The following is a 22,327-nucleotide window of genomic DNA, read 5'->3' on the forward strand; positions in this document are numbered from 1 at the left end:
TGAGCCGAGCCAGATAACGAACAAAAGACTGACTCGTTCACGAGTCAAGAACCGTTTCTGTCAGATGCGTCCGATTCGAGAACCGGGGAGCTGATGATACTGCGCATGTGTGATTCAGCGTGAAGCAGACTGACACACAGAGCGTCTGAACCGAACTGATTCTTTTGGTGATTGATTCTGAACTGATTCTGTGCTAGTGTTACGTCATTACGTTGAGCGCAAAAGAACCGGTGAACCGTTTTCTTCAACCGGTTTATTGAATCGAACTGTCCGAAAGAACTACTGGTGATCCGAGAATCGATGCAACCGGTTCTTGACTCGAGAACTAGTCAATATCTGACTCGGCTAGGTGTTCATCTTCAGTTCTCTCTTCACAGCAGTTCAGTCAGTGTACTGTTTGAGTGCATGCATTACTCCGGAAAATTGGTTTGTTTGAACTCAGAGGGAGCGTCAGCCACATTAAAAAAGTTAACAGCTTAACATAGTCATTTGTGGATTAATGCGTATTGGAGACGCGAACCGTTTTAAACGATTCAGTTCGATTTGGTGAACTGTTTCAAAAAGATCCGGTTACATCAAATGATTCGTTCGCAAACCGGATATCACTAAACTGCAGTGAACGCACTCACAACAGACACGGAAGAGAAGACAATGCTGAACAAAGTCGTAGTTTTTGCTATTTTTGGACCAAAATGTATTTTCGATGCTTCAACAAATTCTAACTGACCCTCTGATGTCACATGGACTACTTTGATGATGTTTTTCTTACCTTTCTGGACATGGACAGTAGACCGTACACACAGCTTCAATGGAGGGACTGAGAGCTCTCGGACTAAATCTAAAATATCTTAAACTGTGTTCTGAAGATAAACGGAGGTCTCACGGGTTTGGAACGACATGAGGGTGAGTTATTAATTACATAATTTTGATTTTTGGGTGAACTAACCCTTTAAGTACACTTTTAAAAGTGCACTTTGTTATAAGTTCTAATTAATAGTTTCTTTAAAGTACATTTTAAATCATTGTTTTAATAAACTTTAGTCATGTTTTAAAGAAGTACACTACACACTGACTATAAGCTATGCAAACTATAATACATTTTCATTTAATTGCAATTATCATGCAATGAAGTATCTGAAAACATTAAGTTCACAATTAGGTATAGTATTGTAAAGTGTATAAGTACTCGATATAAAAGTATGCTAAAGCACACTTCTATTTCACAAGGGAACGTGAATTTAAGCAGTTTTATCTGTGGGCCAAAAATCCCTGAGGCAAGGGATTCCTTAAAATGCATTATAACATATCTTATCTCTCGCTCTTACCTAAGTGTTTATCCTAAGCATTTCACAATAGTTTCTGTCATAACAGAGCACTGGAGATGTTCTTGCTGTAGACACAACATTTGTTATTCCTTGTGTTCGCTGCAAGTGAGATGTGCAATGCAACACAATGGAGCTAGATTATAATTGCCATGTAAAAGCCCTTTGCAAGCAATATATGAATCACAAGTTATCAGTCACATGACATGTTCAGCCATTGCCTTAGATTTCCACTGGTTCCCTAAGGGACCTATAGGTTAAATCCGTCACTTTTATGGGGAATTGGTTGCTAAGAGTTTTTTCAGCAGCACATAACTGAGTACTTTGGTTTGAAACTGAGCTTTAAAATGCCACAGATGGAGGTGGAACCCAGGAGAAGTTCTCACTGGCCCCTGGCTGAGGGCTGTTTGGTATACATAGCAGAGTATGTGTGTGTGTGTTTATCTCTGTAGTTTGGAGAGTGTGTTGAGAGGACAGAGAGATAACTGGGCACAGAAAGAAAAACTCACGTTGCCTGGAAGTGGAGCTTCCGAACACTTGATGACCATGTGCTCTCTCCAGGGCTGTACTTAGCACTGTCACATTTTTTAGGGAAACATTTATGAAAAAAAGTCCATATTGTACCTGCTATGCAATAACCAAGTCCACAACTCTTGTGGTGAGTTTTTGTTGGTATTGTTGTTTAGATTATACGCTTATATTATTATTATTTATTTTTTTTAATATATCTGAATGTTAAGATAAGTTATTTTTAAGGTTTTTAAGTAACCTCCCTCAGACTAAGTTGGTAGCAACATCCTGTAGCAAAACCGGAAAAATAAAATGACTGCCATTTAATGCAAATATTTGTTTTATCAACCTCAACATTTTTCTTTTATTTATTTATTTATTCATAACGGCACAGCTCATTATATAAAGTTGGATTTTTAAATACGTTCAACTTTCTCTGCATACATACTGTACAGTATATTCGGCTGGTGAGCAAATCTCACTTGAAACTTCTTGATTGTGTTTATCATTGCAAAATGTTAACTCTATTATTGCTCAGCTCTAATCTGCTGAATGCAATTATAAAGCATGAAGTTATGATTAAGAACGTGTACTAAATGGACGTGTTTGACCATTGCGATTTTGCAGAATCTTGCACATAACACGCCATTCTAAAAAATCACAGCTCAAGTTAAAAGTTGTTCGAGTTATTCCACTGCCCATGTTTTAAAGCAGAATCATATTCTGTGTTAATGGTCCCTATTTCCATTTATTCGTGGGCCTGCATATGCAGAAAAAAGTGATATCTAACACAAAGTAGGTGAAATTCGCAAGATGAACAGATGTGTACATTATTGTGTGTGTGTGTGTGTGTGTGTGTGTGTGTGAGCAGTAGTAACGGAGCAAATAGGAGGAGAGTAAGTGAAATAGAGGAGTGGAGCGAAAGGGCTTTCTGGGGGTGTGACACAGTTACGCTGTAGCAAAGTGAAAGATGGCACTGTTTAAAACACACACACACACACACACACACACACACACACACACACACACACACACACACACACACACACACACATCATCATCATCATCCAGAAATAGAGAGGGCAGAAAAACAGATAGAGGGAATGAGAGGCCTAGAGTGAAGTAATAAAGTAGAGATGAGGAAGGAAAGAAGAGTTTTGCTGGGAGAGGGAATGGAAAGAAAAAGAGAAGAGAGGAATGAGAAAGAAGAGCAGAAAGAAAAGACTCTTTCTGTGTAAAGTCATTGAGCGAAGGGTGGGCTCTGCAATCGCTAAATAAACATTTACATTGCTGTGTCAAAGGCTGAATCTGTTCACAATGGACTTTCAGAAACAAAAGAGAGAATTCATTTCAAATTTACCATTTAAATCAAATGCTGACTGAGAAAAACTGAGCTATTTGAACATGTGATATGGAAATATGTGATTATTATACCCTCATATCCTGATGTGAAACTTACTGTTTAATTTGAAAATTACATTTAAAGCAGTAGTTTACCCAAAAATGCAAATTCTGAAATCATTTGCTTAATCATGTCAACACAAATCTGTATTGACTGTTTTGTAGAATTTCATCATCCGATGTCCTCATTTGCTTGAAACACAAGCAGAACACATTTCTGTGTAAACTGTCACGATGAAGAATGTCTTGTGGTAATGTAACTTCTTGCATCATACGACAATTGACATAGTTAAAAAAAAAGCTGAAAAAGTGTTGGTTTTCATAAATGAGGCCCAGTAAAAATTCAATGTAAACTGGGGCTGTAACACTGTAAAAATTATAAATTAAAAAGCATCATAGAATACAACGTGTATGTGGTACTGTTTGTGTGAGAAAAAACTCTCTGAGACTAGGATGAGTTTGTTTCTTCATCAGGTTTGGAGAAATCTGTCATTCAGCAATGGATGCTCTGCAGTGAATGGGTGCCGTCAGAATGAGAGCTGATAAAAACATCACAATAATCCACAGTTAACATCAGGAGAAGACAAAAGATGAAACAAATCCAGCATTAAGACGTTTTTAACTCAAATACGAGTCTATAATCCATAAAAACACTTCCTCCAGTGAAAAAGTGTTCTGGTCTGAATCAGGAGAGAAATCTGCACAGATCAAGCAGCGTTTAAACCGCTCTAAACAAATATGTGTCTGGATTTCGATGTGAGAGACAACAGGAAATTGACTTTTCCACTGGAGGAAATTGTATTATGGATTTTGTATTTTAGTTAAAAACGTCTTAATGCTGGATGTGTTTCATCTTTTGTCTTCTCCTGATGATAACTGATGGACTGGAGTGCTGTGGATTATTGTGATGTTTTTATCAGCTCTCATTCTGACGGCACCCTTTCACTGCAGAGCATCCATTGATGAGACACTGATGCAATGCTACATTTCTATAAACCTGATGAAGAAACAAACTCACCAACATCTCAGGTGGCCTGAGGATGAGCACATTTTCAGCAATTGTTCTATTAAGGCTAAACTATTCCTTTAAACTACTCTTTAGGTTAACTAAAAGAGAAACAGCAACAATCTTTTAAACATGGGTAAGTGGGTAAATTACATTAATTGTATGCATTTCGGTGTGAACTAGTCCTTTACCAACAGTTCAGATATGAACATGTGATGCATCCCTGTCCAATCAGTGTCCTCATGCTGAAGGTGATGTTTTCAGACCGAAATACATTACAGATGCTGCTAAATTCCTCTGCTTTAAAAGGTTGGAGAGAGTTTCCTTTCTGGGAGTTTAAAGAATTTAGGCCATAATGCTGATATGGGACAATATATCAGGAATTTGGCAGGAAATGAGCTCAACTATCCTCTGGGACTGAGATCGGACAGCTGTCTATCACCTGGTCAAACCAACCACCGCAAATGACTCCGTTGTGTTTACACTGAATTTCACAAAATGTTTACCCAAATTATTTACTTTAAATGAGATAAACTTGAGTTTGAGAGTAATTATGTTTGCTTGTAAGGGATATTTTCCTGAGATATTCTCTCTTTCCCTCATTTCCTTCAGCTGTTTTCTCCCATTGTCCTCAAGGGAGGCCTATAACGTTTATAACATCTATAACTCTCAGCATTTGTTCTCTTCAGGTAGAGTTAGTAAAGACCCGCTGTTTACAGATGCTCTGCCCTGCCCTCCTCTTTTCTTTTTCTTCTCTCTTTTTGTGCGCTTTCTCCTAGCTCGGACTAATCTTGTTTAACACACACACACACATATCCGTGCAGGATTTACTATACATTAACGTTAAACACACAGACACAAACTCTGGATTGGATTATATGTTTTGTATATGTTGGAAATATAGAGTGACGACCAATATTTATATCATTTTTATGCAAATATCTGAGTTATTTACATTTAAACTGTCATTATTGTAAACATTATTTACATAAAATGTTATTATATGAATAGCCTATCAATATCTGCACCAAACTGCATTTTTAAGAGCTGTTTTCTCCTCCACATTCTAACTATTTCAATACGAGGCATAAAAAAGTAATGTACCAAAAACAAAAGAAAAAAGCTGCAAACTAATTTTTATGTTTTGTCTAAACTGTCTAAACTAAAAGCTTCTGACCTAAAGTGTCAGACTTTAAAGGGTTAAAATACTTTAGAAATGTTAGAAATTAACACTTTAGAAATTAAATCAACTCTTTAAAAGTTAAAAAAATTGTTTAAAAGTTGCACAAAAGTTTAAAGAAACAGTGACCAGTTACGTGGCCCAAGATGTTCCCATTAACATATGCTTATATCAGTTTTTACCTAAAAAGCTCCTGGATCTGTTATGCATCAGCCTTTACAAACGCACATGGAGAAGCACACAGGAATGTCTTTGTGTGCACATTTCATCTGTGTCTATTTCAGGTGTTTTTAGTTTCTTGTTTTCTCAAGGACCTCTCTTGTAGAGTGTGTGTGCGTGTTTCAGCATGCTGCTTTGTTAAATGTGTGTACACTGACCAACTGCTTTTGTTAGCTGGACAGAGAAAAACAAAAGAATGTGGTATTCACAGGGAAGGAGAAAAGATGAGTGTAGACAAAGTGTGTGTGTGTGTGTGTGTGTGAGAGAGAGAGAGAGAGAGAGAGAGAGAGAGAGAAAGAGAGAGACAGCTGTTGTTACTGTTCTCAACATGTGAGCCAACCATACATTCATTTATTTACGTGTGTGTGTGTGTGTGTGTGTGCGTGCGTGTGTGTGAGTGAGTGCTACACCCTGATTTCCTACTGAGCTAGCTTCTCCTGTAATAAGATCCAATGGAGCTCTGTGTGTGTGTGTGTGTGTGTGTGTGTGTGTGTGTGTGTGTGTGCAGATGCGGTCTGACCCGTGTGTGCCCCTGTTTGACAGTGGCTGTATTAACGAGGAAGTGAATGTGGCCTAAGGACAGGCAGTAAAGCATTAGCCCTCTGTCTCTCAGCTTGAGTTCTAGTAGATGCTCTGCTTCATTACAGGAGCTCTTCTGAACTCTTTGACTGGTACATTTCAGCTAGATATCAGCTCTGTGTCTCTTAGCAAGTAAAAGCCTCTCTAATGATTTTGCCTCTTTTAATCTTTGTAGGCTTAGCTTTTTGTTTTTATGTGTAATTCTTTAAAAGAATAGTTCACTCAAATTTTAATTTCAATGAGTGCATGATCCATAATAACACTTCTTCCAGAGAAAAGTGTTCTGGTCTGAATCAGGAGAGAAATCTGCACGGGTCAAGTTCTGTTCATAGTCCAAAACAGCTCTAAACAAATATGTGGGTGTTAAATGATTTATTGAATCGTTTAGAAACTAAACAAGCCTGCGTCCCAATGTGCAAACTATCCCATCCTAAATTCTATGTGATATTAGTAATTTTCAATACTATTTAGGCAGACATGGTGGATAGTCCTAGTTGATAGTCCACATTGGGACGCAGGGAAAGTGTCCATCTGAATGGACGAATGGTTGCATCACTTTTCTCCCTCCATTCTTTCAAAAACTGATTAATTCAAGGAACGAAACACCTTGTTGATATGCACTATTGTATAAAACTAATAGCACATTTTTGCTTGCACATGTACTGATATTCAGAAAAGTACATTCCTTGTGCAATTAATATAAAAACATAAAAAGTCATACATGGGTATTTTTTCTATAATTGCTTGAATTGCTATAAGGTTATTTTAACTGTATTCTATCAGGCTTCATTGCGCAGTGATTGCTTTTGGAGACTCAAGACGTGTTTTTGTTTGGTTTTTTGCAAAGTTGATGACTGGATAATGTCAGCTCTCCTATCGTCTCTCAGTCCCTGACAGTTACACATACAGCTCAATAACATTATGTCAGGGGAATCTTTCAATTCTTATGAAGGCAAAATCCTGCCTTTCCTGTTGTCTTCTTTTTAAAGAAATTCAAAAGTTGCACTCCTAGACTGTATAAGTTGCGCTAGAACCATTTTGCGCGAAAAAATAAAAATTTGAAAAATGTGCATGATAAGTTTAACATAATACACATTATTAATTCACAGGGGATGGTCAGGGGGATGGTGGTTTTACTGAGGGGATGCTTTTTGTCTTTTTTTTTCTACCAGTGGGATGCCATCCCCCAACATCCCCCCTCAATTTGAGCCCTGCTTGTAGTATAGTTGCTAAAAAAAGACTAGTTGTGCGCTTAAATTTTACTGAAGTTACACTTAAATACACTTAAAAGTATATTTTTTTATCAATTAAAAACTGGACCAATTTAGTCCCATGTAAATACTGAAACAGTAATACTCTAAGAAATACAGTATACTATACACTAATATTAGTATATGTACAGCATTAAGTATACTTCAGAAACATACCTGAACTACTTAAATTAAATGAACAAAGTATATATATTTTTTGTTAGTCTTTGAGCAGCATGAAGATTTGACTAAATATCTCCACCGGTGTTGTTTTAGTATAATTGAGACACTATTATGTTTTATTTTATTTTTAATTTTAGTTAGTTTTATTGCATGTTTTTGTAATTTTTATTAGTTCAATCATGACAACTCTCTGAAGATTTTAGCATGGTGATGGTCTTGGAGGAATAGACCTGCTACGCTGCTGCTGCTGCTGCTGCTGCTGCTGTTGGTTATTGCTGTAATTGTATATAATTGCTGCTGCTGCCAATGCATACGGCGATACGGTGCCATGAGTATTTAAGACATACTGCTGCTGCATAAATAGCATATAAAATAACCCTCCAACAAAGCTGGATTAAATATGTATGCTGCTGATTTACAATTATATGCTTAAAATCAGCCCTATAGAGCAGAAGAAATATAAGAGACCATATGTTTGCTATCTATGTGAGCCTGGACCAGCTTTGCCGAATGGCTTAATGCTAATGAACTATTGCTGTGTGTACCTGATCGGTTGACCAGATAGATTAAACTAGTGACCTGACTTAAAAGAGTTTCTGGGCTAATGGAGTTTAGATAAATTAACTAGAGGCTTAACAATGAGAACCTGGGTGCTCTATGCTTAGGTCATTTAACTAATGACCTAAATAACTATGTGTGTCTGAGCCAATAGCTCAAACTTACCTTGGTAGAAACGCGCGGTATGTGTTTCATTAACAAACAGGAATCACACTGCAGGCTGATAGATGAAGTTACCCCCAGGCAAAGAATTTTAGATTTGACATACAGTTCATTTACCCTCCATGAGTTATCACTAAAATGTCATGCAACTAAAGCGCTTTCTGTTGCCAATGCTATATTAGCAGCAATAATAATATGACTTGCTATGCATGCTGCTGCTAATATTATTTCTACCCTTGCATCTGAATTTGCTATGCATGCTATAAAAACTGCTAACATTGATATCTGGGGTGCTTTTCCCAAAAGCATTGTTAGCCAACTATGGTTGCTAGTTCCGTCGTTACCAACAAAGTTCATGTTTTCTAGTTTTTTATATCTTTGTTCCTAACCATTTATTCAGTTGTTTTTAAACCATTCAGGAGATTTCAAGCACTTCAAAACTCAGCCAATATTCTGAATGGTTGTTAATATCCGTCAGCATTGATTTAGCCTTGTTAAACCTATGTATATATGCACAAATCTTAACATCGTAACTTATGTGGTAAGCACCCAAAGCATGGATTAATTCAGTGAACACGAGTATGAGCATTGAACCCCTAGAATAAACAGAGCGGAAGTTTTCCTGAGCAAACACACTCAGAGGTGCTGTAAATATTTAGGGCAGGTTTGTGGAGAACCGCAGTGTGTTTGCTGTGCATTAATGGGCCGGTGTTTGGTCATTAATGGCTGTGTGTGCGGTGACATGACACCTCGATGACCCTGTGCCTCTTTAATTTCACCCCCATTACCGTCCGCAGCTGTCTCTGCCTGTCTTTAGTGTCCTGTAACATCCCTCTGCTTCATCTCTCCCTCTGTGGGAGGATCCCATCGTGTTCAAGAGACTGAGAGAGAAAATGAGAAGTGTTTCCTGATGTCATTGGCATTGTGAACAAACACGTGGAAGATCTTGAGATGAGCATCTGTGTGCTTGCACTCTTAAAGCTGATATAGGACTGATTTATGATGCCATGTGTTTTATCCTGAAGTCCTCTTCTGTCTGTCATTCAGGGATTGGAAGGAATTTATCCGTTCTGGTAACATTTCCACTTAACAATTCTGCTTTCTTAACCCTGTAAACCCATGTTAAATAATAGTGCGAAATAGAACAAAAAACAGTTTATTGAACCTTTAGAGAGAGAGAAAGAGAGAGAGAGAGAGAGAGAGAGAGAGAGAGATAACATGCACATGATTCAAACTGAGCAAAAGTATAGCAGATAGATAATGACATAAAATGATTGTCACTCTATATCTCCAGTAATGTGTGTCAGTGAGATGAGATGTAAATGATCCGCACATATAACACAGTGATTGAGAGCTGAAGAAATCAAGGCTCTTCAGAAGATGTGAGATGTTCTGGAGGCTTGTGAAGATCATTCCTCCGCTGAGGACCAGTGAAAGTAAAGCTTCTGGAAACAAACGTTTTTCTAAAAAATGAAGTGAAGCTGAGCTGCGTTGGTCCAATAAGTGTTCATCTATAAATATTACTAACAGTATCAAAGCTATTCTTACGTTCACTTTATTATTTCACAGCAAAAAGGCATGTGAAGCTTGAGCTGAAGTTTGACATTTGTACAATTAGACTAAAAGACCTTTTACTTGTTAAAAACCCGAGTGGTTTGCCAGTTTTTCATTCAGTCATCTTCTTCAAGGCTCTTGTCTTTCTCTGACTCTGTAAACATGGCCTCCCTCTGTCTCTCCCTCTGGAGTGTTTCCAGGTTCACTATTATTTCCATATGGTAACTAATGTATCACTCTCTGCTGACCCAAAGCATGCTCACACACACACACACACACTGTCATGCTTGTCAAAGTGAGATACTATAACTTGAGTCTCTCTCTCTCTCTCTAGGCATGTCCAGGTGCTCCAGTAAGCTCCAGGGCTGAGCAGTGTGCAGCGTTCAACAATCAAGAGTTTATGGGACGCGTGTATGACTGGGAGCCTTTCACAGAAGGTTAGAAACGGAAATTGAAGGGGTGTTAAGGGAAAACAGAAGCAATAACAGAGGATTGCTGGAATATTACCTTGTTACTTGCCCCTCTGTCATTCTGGAGCAGCATTAGGAGTTTATTGTCTAATAATCGTATATACTGCTTAGACATCTGCTTAGACAATATTTTCCATTTACCTCTGTTCAATTAGTGTTTCATGATCAGACTGTATTGTTATGCAGTTTGGCTGTTTATTAAAACGCTCATATGAGCTCTGTTAGAAAAACATTTTAAGGCACTACTCTTTAGAAGCTTGGGGTTGGAAAGATTTGTATTTTTTTTTTTGTTTTTTTTTTTTTTACAGCTGTTTCCTATGTGAATATATCTGTTAAAGTGTAATTTATTTCTGTGATGCACAGCTGTATTTCCAGTATCATTCCTCCAGTCTTCAGTGTCACATGATCTTCAGAAATCAGAATAATATGCTGATTTACTGCTCAAGAAACATTTCTGATTATTATCAATGATGAAAACAGATGTGCTGCACAATATTTTTGTGGAAGCTTTTTGCTAGGATACTTTGATGAATATAATTTATTTTAAATAGATGTAATTTTTAACATTGTAAACAATAATGCCACTTTTGATTAATTTAATGAATGCATTCTGAAAAAACATATTCATTTCTTCCCAATTAAAATGGGAGTGTAGCTAATGTAAAGCCTGTTCCAAACTGCCTTCTAAGATGACTTTTTACCTAGAATGCATGCTTCACAAAGGCAGTCTTGTGGTTTGCATGCAAAGATATATATATAAAAAAAGATCCAAGATGGCTTAGAAGTTGAGGACAATTTTGATTATAAATATCAACTAACTAACTAAATGATTTCAAATATGTTGGATGAGAATTTTCAGAGCTGTTCAATGAGTTTTTCCATCATTAAATTAATTCCGCAGATTTTCCTTCATGATCAGCGTAGAAAATGTGGAATAATATGCATGGATTCATTTCAGACAGGCACGGCCTTAAATTCTAAGAAAGTTCAGACCTAGCAGATAAGCAAGAATAAAGGCGTTTTTGAGAGGCTGGAAAAGACCTGAGACAAAAAGTAGATGTAGAATGAATGAAGAGAAGAGGAGGGAGACTGCAGGGGTCATGGGTATTACTGTACAAGCAAAGACTCTTTGTGAGGATAGAGAAGAGAAGTTAAAGAGAAACACAGAGTTAAAAACAGAGGAATGTGTGACGGGCCTTTCTAAAAGTCACTGAGATGGAGCACACGTACCACACCACCACCATAAATCAACAATACAGGGAGAGGAGAGAAAGAAAAAGATGGGAAATCGGATGAGGGGGGCGGAGTCAGAGAGGACAGAGGTTAGGGAGTCATAGCAACTGAATAAAAAATGTTGCTGTTCAGGATGGATGGATGGATGGATGGATGGGATGAAAGGGTCTGTGAATGGAGGAAGAAAGGCCTGAATAGTAAGTGAGAGGCTTGAAAAAAGGGGGAAGCTACCCAATCTACTATTGAGGAGAGGAAGCCTTCTGGGCCACAACAAGAGCCCCTCTGACAGATGGCCATAGAGACCTCCACAAATCATCGGCACAGGACCTCAAATCTTCAGTTTGGATCCTGGACACAGTATAGAATTTTGTTTCTAGAATTTTTTGAATCATGAGTTCAGACACTTGAATCTTGAACTTACAATCTTAAACGTATAAGTTCACCTTGAGTTAAAGTCTTGGTTCTTCGGTTTAAAACCTCAAATCTTGTGTGTAGAACCTTAAATTTAGAATTGTGAAGACTGAGATTAGAGGTTTGAATGTTGAGGTTACAGTCTTGAATTTATGTTTAGAACCCTGAATCTTCGGTTTAGAATGTTAAATCTTGATTTTTGATTTCAGAACCTTGAATCTTGAGTGCATTTAGAACCTTGCATTTAGAAATGTGAATAGTTTAGACAAGCGAATCTTGATTTACAATCCTGAGTTGAGATTAATAGTTTAGCATCTTGAATCTTGAGTTTAGAAGCTTGAATTGGAATCATGAATACTGAGTTTAGACCATTGAATCTTCAATTTACAATCTTGAGTTTGAATCTTTGATTCATGAGATAAGAACCCTGAATCTTTAGTTAAGAATAGTGAATCTTGTGTTTAAAATCTTGATTCATTTAGACCCACAAGTCTTTAGTTTAGAATGTTGAATCTTCAGTTTGATTCTAGAACCTTAAGTTAAGTTAAGGACCCTTAATCTTGGGTTAAGATCACTGAATCTTGATTGAAGGTATTCACTGATGAAGTGCTGCTAAAGAGTTGTTAAGGCTGACGTGTTGTTTATATCTATAAATCATGGTTCTGAGAGACTTTATGATCTCCCTCCTGCTTCCAGTCATACTGAGTACATTTCTAGATGAGGAAAGTTGTGTGATATTAAAGGAATAGTTTTACAGAAGGAGTGAGGATTGTACTTTGATGACATGATATAACTCCATAAGTCGCAAAATTGTTTCAACAAAATCGTGAAATGATATACAGTACAGCACATATATAAGGTTTTAGCACATTTTGTTTTTGTGTACATGACTGTCGAATGTATGCTTTGAACTACAGATGTAGTGTTTATTAAAGTGTAATTAAACTGATTGCGATTTATTCATTTTACAAATGCTTTTATCCAAAGTGACTTATAATTGAGGAATGCTTGAGCATAAGTGATTCATTCAGAGGAGATCGTGTAGCATAACGAGAGCCAATACACACTTTCCAAATGACTTGAAAAAGTACAAGCTAGAACAGAGATGTAGGTGTGACAGTGAAACAGTGTTTTATGGTTTGAAGGTGTGTGAGTCAAACGCATGACATTGTTTTATCAGACAGAGTTCAGAGTTTAATCAGACTCCGCATCAGCTGGGTATGGGAGAGTGCTGATATCCTACAGGGTTCAGGATCACGACGAGTTCAGTGTAAGAATTCAGTTACACTCAAATGAAAGAGACTTGGCGCTCATTCACCCCTCTGTTTACACTCGCTTCTAATTCTGCTTTTATGTAGAAATGAAATGAAAACAAAAGCACTCAGGGGTATTCAGTGCCATGAGCCGTTGCGAAAGACAACTCTTGTGTGACAAGGCGACACTGGGACTGTGTGTGTTTTGCTGGTGGAGGAGGTATTAGAAGGTGCTCGGATTTATTAGGAGTAAAAGGGTTGTAGTTTCCAGCAGTTATGTGAGCTTTTGTTGGATGAGACACTGGGGGTTTGGCTGTAGGCTGAACATGCTTTTGTTTTGTTGTCCCTGGGAGACCATTTTTTGGCTGGCTCTACGCTAAAGATCATTATGTGATCGTGTGTGTGTGTGTGCAGTAATTGTTTCTGCATGGTGCTGCTGTGCAGTTCTGTGTATGCTTTGACTTGTTCTTAGTGCCAGAGGGTTTTTAAAGGACATTTGAAAAAAGTTCATTGAAAAATGAAACTCTGTCTCATTTACTCACCCTCATGCCGTTCCAAACCCATATGATGTTTGAGGAACGGACCAAGATTTTGTTATTCACAGAAAATTGTGAACAGACCAAAAAATTCTCCTCGGCACATTCAAAAGAATCCTTGAGAGGAATAGACAATACAGGAACAAATCAACCTTTATGGTTGGATCATTTCCATGTATTTAAATTATTCTTGCACAAAATTGACTTTTCTGCTGCACTTAAGGGAGAGATTTCCAGTTAGTAGCAATTTAAATTTCCTTTTGTTGTTTTTTTCCTCACCCCCCCAAAAAATCTAATTACTTAAGAAAGCTTAAAATAATAGACCACTTTTTATTATACTTTATTATACTAAGTCTTCTGTCCCTTATTAATTGTAATTTAAAAATGAAAACAGGTTTTATGTTTTTTTTATAGCTTACATAGATGTTATATAATTCTGATTATAATGTAAATCAATGAGACTTTTATAAAAGAGTATATTCATTAAATTATATAAATATCAGTTGTCACCGTATATCTCTAAAAACATGTTTTAGTAAGATGAGATTTAAATGCTATAATCCAATGCAAAGCCTGGTGATCTTTTTTGAGAGATTTAAACATGATTAAAAAACAAATGTATCCAGTAAAGTAAGTGTTCATTTTACTGAAATATTACTAACAATATCAGTTATTCTTACGTTGACATGATAAAATCAGTAAAGATTTCACAGCATTAAGGTGGATGTTTGAACAATTACACTTAAAGAATTGTTACTTGATGAAGTATACACTATCAATCAGGGAGAGAAGGCATGGAGTAGGTTGTGTGTGTTTTGATCATGTTGACCATTTAGAGGCCTTAGAAGTTTATGCATTAAACATGAAACAGTAGGCTTTAAAGGGTTGAAGGAAAAGTGTGAGCAGTACAAGTCTTCATAATTTCTTTTTCTTCCAAAAAAAAAAGTCATGTGGGTTTGGAGCAAAATAAAGGTGAACATTTTGAGTGCAGTCTTGAGTGCTTGATGGAGAGATGGACAGAGATCCAAGTGAACGAGGAGAAAGAGAGCATGCACGAACAGAGAAACTAAACTCGTTTAATTCTCACGAAACATTCCCTCCTTTCGTTTTCCTTGCGTTGGTCCAAATCCCTTGCTATTGTGTCCGTCCACTGCCAGATTCTCTCCACCCAGTTCAGAGAGTATTAGAGAGCTGGATGTGTTGGATAAACGTGGATGACTGGGGACGGGGGTTGGACACGGACACAAACTGTAAACAGAGATTAAGAGGAGTTGGGAAGGACGGTATTTGACTGGTTAGAGCGAACGAGAGAGTTTGAGGGAGGGATGGAGACACAGCTGTGTTTGTGAGAGAGAGACATGTGGACTGTGATCAGAATAACAGTCTAACATGCTCTTCATGCTTCAGTCCTCTGTGACCACACTCACACCTGGAAGAGCCACTCACTACTCTTTAGTTTCTATACTGTGCACATTATGCAAATGTTCTGTATGCATGTAAGTAACATTAAATATGTGCAGTAGATGCTTTCCAGAAATATTGCACGCTTTGGTGTCCAATTAGGTTTTATTTCTGTCTTTAGAGGCATAAATCCCTTTTTGGATGAACAAACTATGAAAAACTGTTACTTTTGAGCACATTAAAGGTGTTTGTGTTGAATACATTGTTCAAGCTCAGCTATTCAGGGGTGCGTTTCCCAAAAGTATTGTTAGCCAACTATGGTCTCAAGTTCCTTCGTTACCAACATAAGTAAACGATTTGGACAAATGAACATTCGCAAACTTGCGTGGTTGGATCTACAGCTCTCGACCTGTGGTTAGATGCATAGTTTCTTGTTAGCAAGGGATACGGGCTTAAATAAATATGCTCTTGGGCACAATAAGCAAGCTAACATGCAGTACAATCTATATATTCCATTTTATCTAAAATCTAATTGCACTTGAATCTATTTATTTTTGTGTGTCTTCTAGAAGCGCAGTTTTTGAAGAGTGCGCATGTGCATAAATACCTAAGGGAACCCCGGAGTATGATGTAAGAGGGAACCCGCGATGAACCAAACATAAGAAAAAGCAAAGTGACAGGGAAAAAAAAAAAAGTAAATTAGACATCAGGTACCATGTTCAAACAACAGCACTTTAGAGATGTCTAATTAGTTAATAGCAGAAATTATTCCTCCACCACATGCGTGTGATGTCATTAACAATGGCTCTATGTTGTTGAACTAATGTGGTTCACATGACGGAGATGCGACTGTGTTCGGGAAACAGTAGTGACTGGCTAGTTCGTTTCAACAACAATGCATCGTACTATGGTAGTTAATCAGCACGTTACGTCGCTGTACAGGAAATGCACCCCAATACTGTTGCGCAGTTTACTGTAATAAAAATGGTGTTTATGGCTTGCTATTCTGAGAAAATTGCAAAAAAAAAAAAATCCAAACTCTCGAGATTTCGAGAACCGTTTGAATTCACAGTTGCAGTTATCCTGTTTTATCCTAACATTAACTATAAAGTAACATTTGAGCGTTAATCACCTTTGCACTGTCCAAATGTGGAAAAAGAAAACATTTTATACGTTTCAAGCCCTATTTTATACTGTAAGTTTGCGTAGTAAACATACTTTTTGATGTACGGTGTGCCACAATGCAATGTGCTTGATTTTGAGCTTTCATTTAAATTGTGGCAGATCAATGTCAAAAACCATATTTTATTTTTTTGACCTCAATTGATTCTGAAAGGCAAGACAGTTATTTTTCGCAAAAAATGTAATTGCAAGTATGAAACAATTGCTTTTATTTTTAAGTTTCAACAGAAATGACAAAGTGTATTTTAGTTTATGTTTGTCAGGACATTCATCAGTAACACTTTAATCCTATTTCAAAGATAATATAAGTAGTTATGAAATAAGGATGCACTGAAGTCCTAAAGTGCATCAAAGCATTCAGAAGAACTCTTTCAAAAGTATGCTCAAGTGCACTTCTTTTTCACACTATGTGGCAATACTACTGCTGGAAACGTTTGCAAGATGTCTACAGCTTGACTGAGTGTTTTGTCAGTTTTCAGTAAGCAGAAAGCTAGTATTTCATCCGGAGCAGTACTGGAGTGTGTCATCTGTCTAAGATCTTAATACTGACTCCACGAGTCTTTCTTCTGTAAAGAGCAAACAGCCTTTAATATCCTGCAAGAAGTCTGTGTAAGATGAGGTGTGTTTCTGATGAAATCACCTTTGATCTGTAAATCTGGGCTCGTCTTTGCTAAACCTCTGCCCACTCTGTTGGCTTTTGCATCAAGAATGTCGGAAAATGTGTCTGTTTTGGTTTTACAGTGAGAAAGGCCAGGATTCACTGTATAACACACTACCAACTCCTGCTCAGCCAATTGCAACGTGTTTGTATTTTTAAGCAGGGAAAAATTAAGCCACAAGCTTTCTAAAGTAACATTTTAGACAGATATTATACACTACTGCTCAAAGGTTTGGAATAATTAAGATTTTTAATACAATTTGAAAAAGGAAATGTATAATGGTTTCCACAGAAATATTGGGCAGCACAACTGTGTTCAACATTGATAATAATCAGAAATGTTTCTTGAGCAGCAAATATTAATTTCTGAAAGATCATGTGACACTGAAGACTGGAGTAATTATGCTGAAAATACATCTTTGATTATTAATTACAGTTTAACAGATATTTACAGTAATGAACAGTTATTTTATATTAGAATAATATTTCACAATATTACTGTTTTCACTGTATTTCTATCAAATAATTGCAGCCTGTGTGAGCAGAAGAGACTTTTAGAGCAGCAGTGTACATAAATATCCCCAAACACAGTTTACATAGTGTTACTGTCTAAACATTTGATATTGTTATTCAAATTAATAATTAAGATGATTTTTTTAAGTAATACAATTCTTTCTTATACAGATTTGGTTAACTATAATAACTGTGCTGATCATTGCACTTATAATTCATGTTTCACAACCACATTTTCAACATTACATTTATCACTGTGTAATTTGAGACTGAACAGACTTGTTTTTGTGAGTTGTTATTTAAGTGAGGCCGAAGTGTGTGAATAGTTTTCAGGCTTGCGCTCTTCTTCTGACATTCCAGCTCTTTCTTTTGGTCTGTCTGTATATCCCTCTTTCCCTGAACGGATTCCTCTCTCATCCTGTGCTGTTCTTTCTTTCTTTCTCTCGTCATCCCTCTGTCTTCCTGTGTCGTGCACCGCTTGTCTCTCTGAGTTTATTTAGAGACAGCGATAGCGGGGAAGTATATTTAGTCTGAATAGACTCACTGTCTGCACACCAGAGAGAGAGAGAAAGAGAGGAGACATTACGATATTTCTTCTAGATTCTTGCTTTTGCCCTTCTTTAAAATGGTCCTATTTTGTCCATTATTTTTATAACTTTTTTTGACTTTCCTTTTCTCGTGCATTTCCCTCTCTGTCTGTCTCTGTGACCGTCTCTCTCTCTCTCTGCCTTTGTCTCCATCATAATCTCTCAAAGATAACTGTGACTGAACGGGAAAGGCTTGGAATCTTTCACTCTTTTGTCAGTGTCAGCTGATTCTGATAGACGGACTGAGAGAGAGAGAGAGAGAGAGAGAGAGAGAGAAAGAGAGAGTCTCACATAACCTGACCTTTGACTGACTGGATAAAGTCGGCTACACATTACAGCATTTTCTGGAAGAACCGCCCACTTCGACGTATAGAGAACTGATGTGTTTGTTTTATGCTTAGGAGCGGGGTTATTTAAAGTAAGTCATGACACATAATACACCAGCATAAAAACAATGTATTTAAATAATGTCACAGTGGCTGTTTATTTTCCCCCGGTGTCCAACAATTTCACTTTTAGTGTTTTATTTTTTTTATTATTTATGTGGTAGTATAAAATTCATTCATATTTTATATTAGAACTTATTTATATATTTTTAGCTTTTATTTTTTCTTTTACTTTATTTATTAACTTGGCTACATGCTTTTTAAGCTTATTTTTTTATTATTTATATTTTATTTTAGGATTATTTATGTGCTATTGTAGTAATAATTAATATTTTGTGAAAGCAAGGCAAGGCAAGTTTATTTATATAGCACATTTCGTACACAATGGTAATTCAAAGTGCTTAACATAAAAGAAAGTAAAATAGTCATGAAGAAAAATAATAAAATACAGTGAATACGTGAAATAGAGTGCAATCGGTTCGGACATCACAGTGCTCATTCAATAAATGCCAGCTAAACAGATGATTTTTGAGTCTATTTAAATGTGACTAGTGTTTTAACACATCTGATCTCTTCTGGAAGCTGATTCAAGCTTGTTTCCGAAGCATGGCAGGAAGCTAGAGGACACAGTGTCTCATTCCCTACTCAGGGAATCATGGTTACATTCGTAACCTGAGATGTTCCCTTTCAAGGGAATTTCCAAATGAGTCCTCTAGGGGTCACTATGGGGAACAGTATACCCATGCCACCATGCTGAGGGGAGTGCAGGCCAGAATCATGGTGAGCACTAAGTGTCAACTCTACCATTTCAATGTGAGTTGCCCCTGGGACGTTAGACAACTGTCCGTGACATTATCCCTTACTGCCAAAGGCCTAGGCTACATACCCAACTTACCTGTTAGGGCCTTGGACCGGGGTATAGCTCAAGGCTTGGAATCAATAAAGATTACTTTAAAGAGATACGGCAAAAAGCTTAGCATTTTATATGAAATTTCACACAGGGGCTACACCCTGTCTAGATAGGTATCCGAGGTTACATAGGTGGAGTGGCGCCCAATATGAAATTAGGCTTTTATCAACTCAAGAAATGGCACAAAGCAACCGCGCAAAGCCCTCACCATATAGGATTTTAGAAAGAACGCAGAATACTAGTGTGCGAACTTACCACAGTGTGGATTTCAGAAAGTGTGCAAAGGTTTCATGGGCACACTTACCATAACATGGATTTTAAATACTGTTCTGGGGGGGGGGGTACTCTGAGGGGGATGGGGGGGCTCTCATGGCAATCTGAAAGAGCAGCTCATAGATGGAATGGTGCATCCAAAAACAATATGTTTGAGAGTCATCAACTCGATCTATAGTTATAATGCTGGACCACTCTGGGGGGAAAACAGAGAACTCAATTTCCTGTGAGAGGATAACGCCGAATTCAGGAAGAGAGTAGCGCACTCATAGGCAACCCTTTTTGGTAAAGGGGAGCGCTGCTAAACTACTACAAGAACTGCCCAAGTTACCCTTCATGTTGAGGGAAACGATGCTTGAAGTGTATTAAAAAAGACACACTGGCTGACTGGAGCCCAAGGAACCAAGGTCTAACCAACTCAAAGGAAGGGAAAAGAAGCTGAGCGTGTAACCCTTACTGTACAGGATTTCAGAAAGAGTCTTGAGTGCACACTTACCACTTATGTGGATTTTAGAAAGTGTGCAAAGTGCTAGCATGCACACTTACCACTTAACATGGATTTTAGAAAGTGCGCAAGGTGTTCAATGTGCACACTCACCACCATATGGATTTCAGAAAGTACACAAAGCTTAGCGTGTGTACTTAAAGCTTCCTAAGTATCGCAGAAATGCCAAACCACACAGGACAGGCAAGCTCAAATTTACAAACCTCTGGTGAGGGGAGCATAGGAGACTGTTATGCAAGAAGTTCTCACCTAACCTCTGTCAGGTGGAGAGCTGGTGGTTACAGGGGAATTAGGAAGGGAAAGATAAGGGCAGATGTAAAAACCCCCAAATGGAATGAGTAGGTACTCAAGTATCACTCTGATTCGGACGAAAGCACTGTTGCCTCGTCTGGATCCCATCTCTTAGGTATTGCCTACCTTCCTTTGACCCGCAATTCCTCCTACCTCTACCCGCAGATGGGGAGGAGCGTGAGTCGCCAGGACCCCTGTGTTATTCGGGCTTAGACCTGGACCTTCATGAAATGAAGGATTTGAAGGCAACTGAGCGTGCCTTCGACTCCCTGAACTTCTTGACTACCTTCTCATTGGAGGTATCGAAAAGTTTGGAAGGTAAAACCGGAGCATCGAGAAGAAAGCCCCTTTCTTTCTTCAGGATATCTGCCAACTCACATGCTGAAACCGATGGATGCGAGAAGAAAATGGCCTGTTCCATTCCTTTTTGATCTCTGTATGGAGATCAGGCAGAAATGGAAGGCTCACCTGAGCTGGAGGGCTATGGTCAAAAGGAAGATAATACTCGTCAAGACGACCTCGCGGCGTCACGTTGCTAGCATGCTTCCATGGCATGTCCAACTTTGCCATAGCGTGATCCATAACCTCCAACAACTCTACATATGCAGGGCAGGAGGATTGAGAAGGCTCACCCTCAGCTTCTTCGCCATCCTCAGACATTTCCTACTCTTCCTGGGCCGAACCTAGCAGAACACTAGCCTCTGTATTGGAAAGTGTTAAAGAAATAACATCATCCTCCAGAGGCTCTCATCCACAGGCAACAAGCACGAAAGGGAAAGCCCCTCTCTAAACTCCTCAACCAAATCTACTTGTGATACCCACAAGCTCATTCTCCTCCGTGCCTCAGCAGCGGCGGGTCCTAAACTGCGGGAAGTGGATGGCTGCCCCCCTTTCCTTGAAAAGACAGACATAAGAGAGCAGGACTTTTTCATTGAAAAATGCACAATGCACACAGATTGCTCCCTCAAGGACATCGTGTGCACGCTCTTCACCCAAACAAACAACGCAAAGATTGTGTGTGTCATCGGGTGTCAAATAACAATGACACATTTGCACACACCATCTACAACGTAAACACTTTGCTAGTGGTTGCCATGATTGATAGAGTAAGCCACGTTCAAATGCACACTCAGTCAAACAGAACAGTCAGTGAAGATGAAGAAGAGGATGATGTGTTCTCCTGGTGCCTATTTATCTGTAGTCACACCGGTAGTGACATCAGCGGCTGTCACCAGCCAACCTGTTGGTGTTTTTAAAATGTATGCTTCAGACATGGTTTCTTTCTCTCAAAGAAAGCCAGAAAATGCCTCAGAAAACTAAGTTTTGATGACTAATTAAATTTCTTCAAGTGCAGTAAGAGGTCTTCACTGAATCAGCCCCATCAGACTTATTAAAACCATGTGTGTTCTTACTGACGGACAGCAGCCAATCAGATTAAAGCTTGTCAGATCATGAAAGTTGTCTTTGTGTGCTTCAGATGAATAGACTGTAGTCCAGCTGATACTGAAAATATAAAAAACTCGAATGGACCGATAAGCATATGTTCAAAATATGCAAGTAGATTTATAAATTTTCTAGAGAAGAAAAAAAAAGTTATTTTAGCATGCAGAATGTGCTGGTGCATTCTGGGTCATGGTTAGCTGGCCCTATACTTACTGGCCCAAGGTAAAAGAGCCAAAGTCGATCTGATATTCACAGTGCTCCCACAGTCACAGGAAGCCAGGAGGTAACAGGGAATTTATAACTGTGATTCCCGGGCAAACAGATGAAGTCCTAAATGGCAAGTATCAAGTG

General features: G+C 38.1%; 2 protein-coding genes across 3 annotated transcripts in view; both read left to right on the forward strand.

Annotated features, from left to right (window-relative positions):
• LOC132157976 (uncharacterized) overlaps window positions 1-22,327 on the forward strand; it is a 220,972-nt gene that overhangs the window by 120,112 nt on the left and 78,533 nt on the right. The window lies entirely within an intron of this gene.
• Window positions 1-22,327, forward strand: part of LOC132157971 (thrombospondin type-1 domain-containing protein 4-like) — a 60,496-nt gene that overhangs the window by 17,014 nt on the left and 21,155 nt on the right. The window contains exon 5 of the mRNA XM_059567208.1: window positions 10,259-10,361. Coding sequence (XP_059423191.1) covers window positions 10,259-10,361 — 103 coding nt within the window. The remainder of the gene's footprint in view (window positions 1-10,258; window positions 10,362-22,327) is intronic.

Source organism: Carassius carassius, chromosome 15 (genome assembly GCF_963082965.1).
Source record: "Carassius carassius chromosome 15, fCarCar2.1, whole genome shotgun sequence".
NCBI lineage: Eukaryota > Metazoa > Chordata > Actinopteri > Cypriniformes > Cyprinidae > Carassius > Carassius carassius.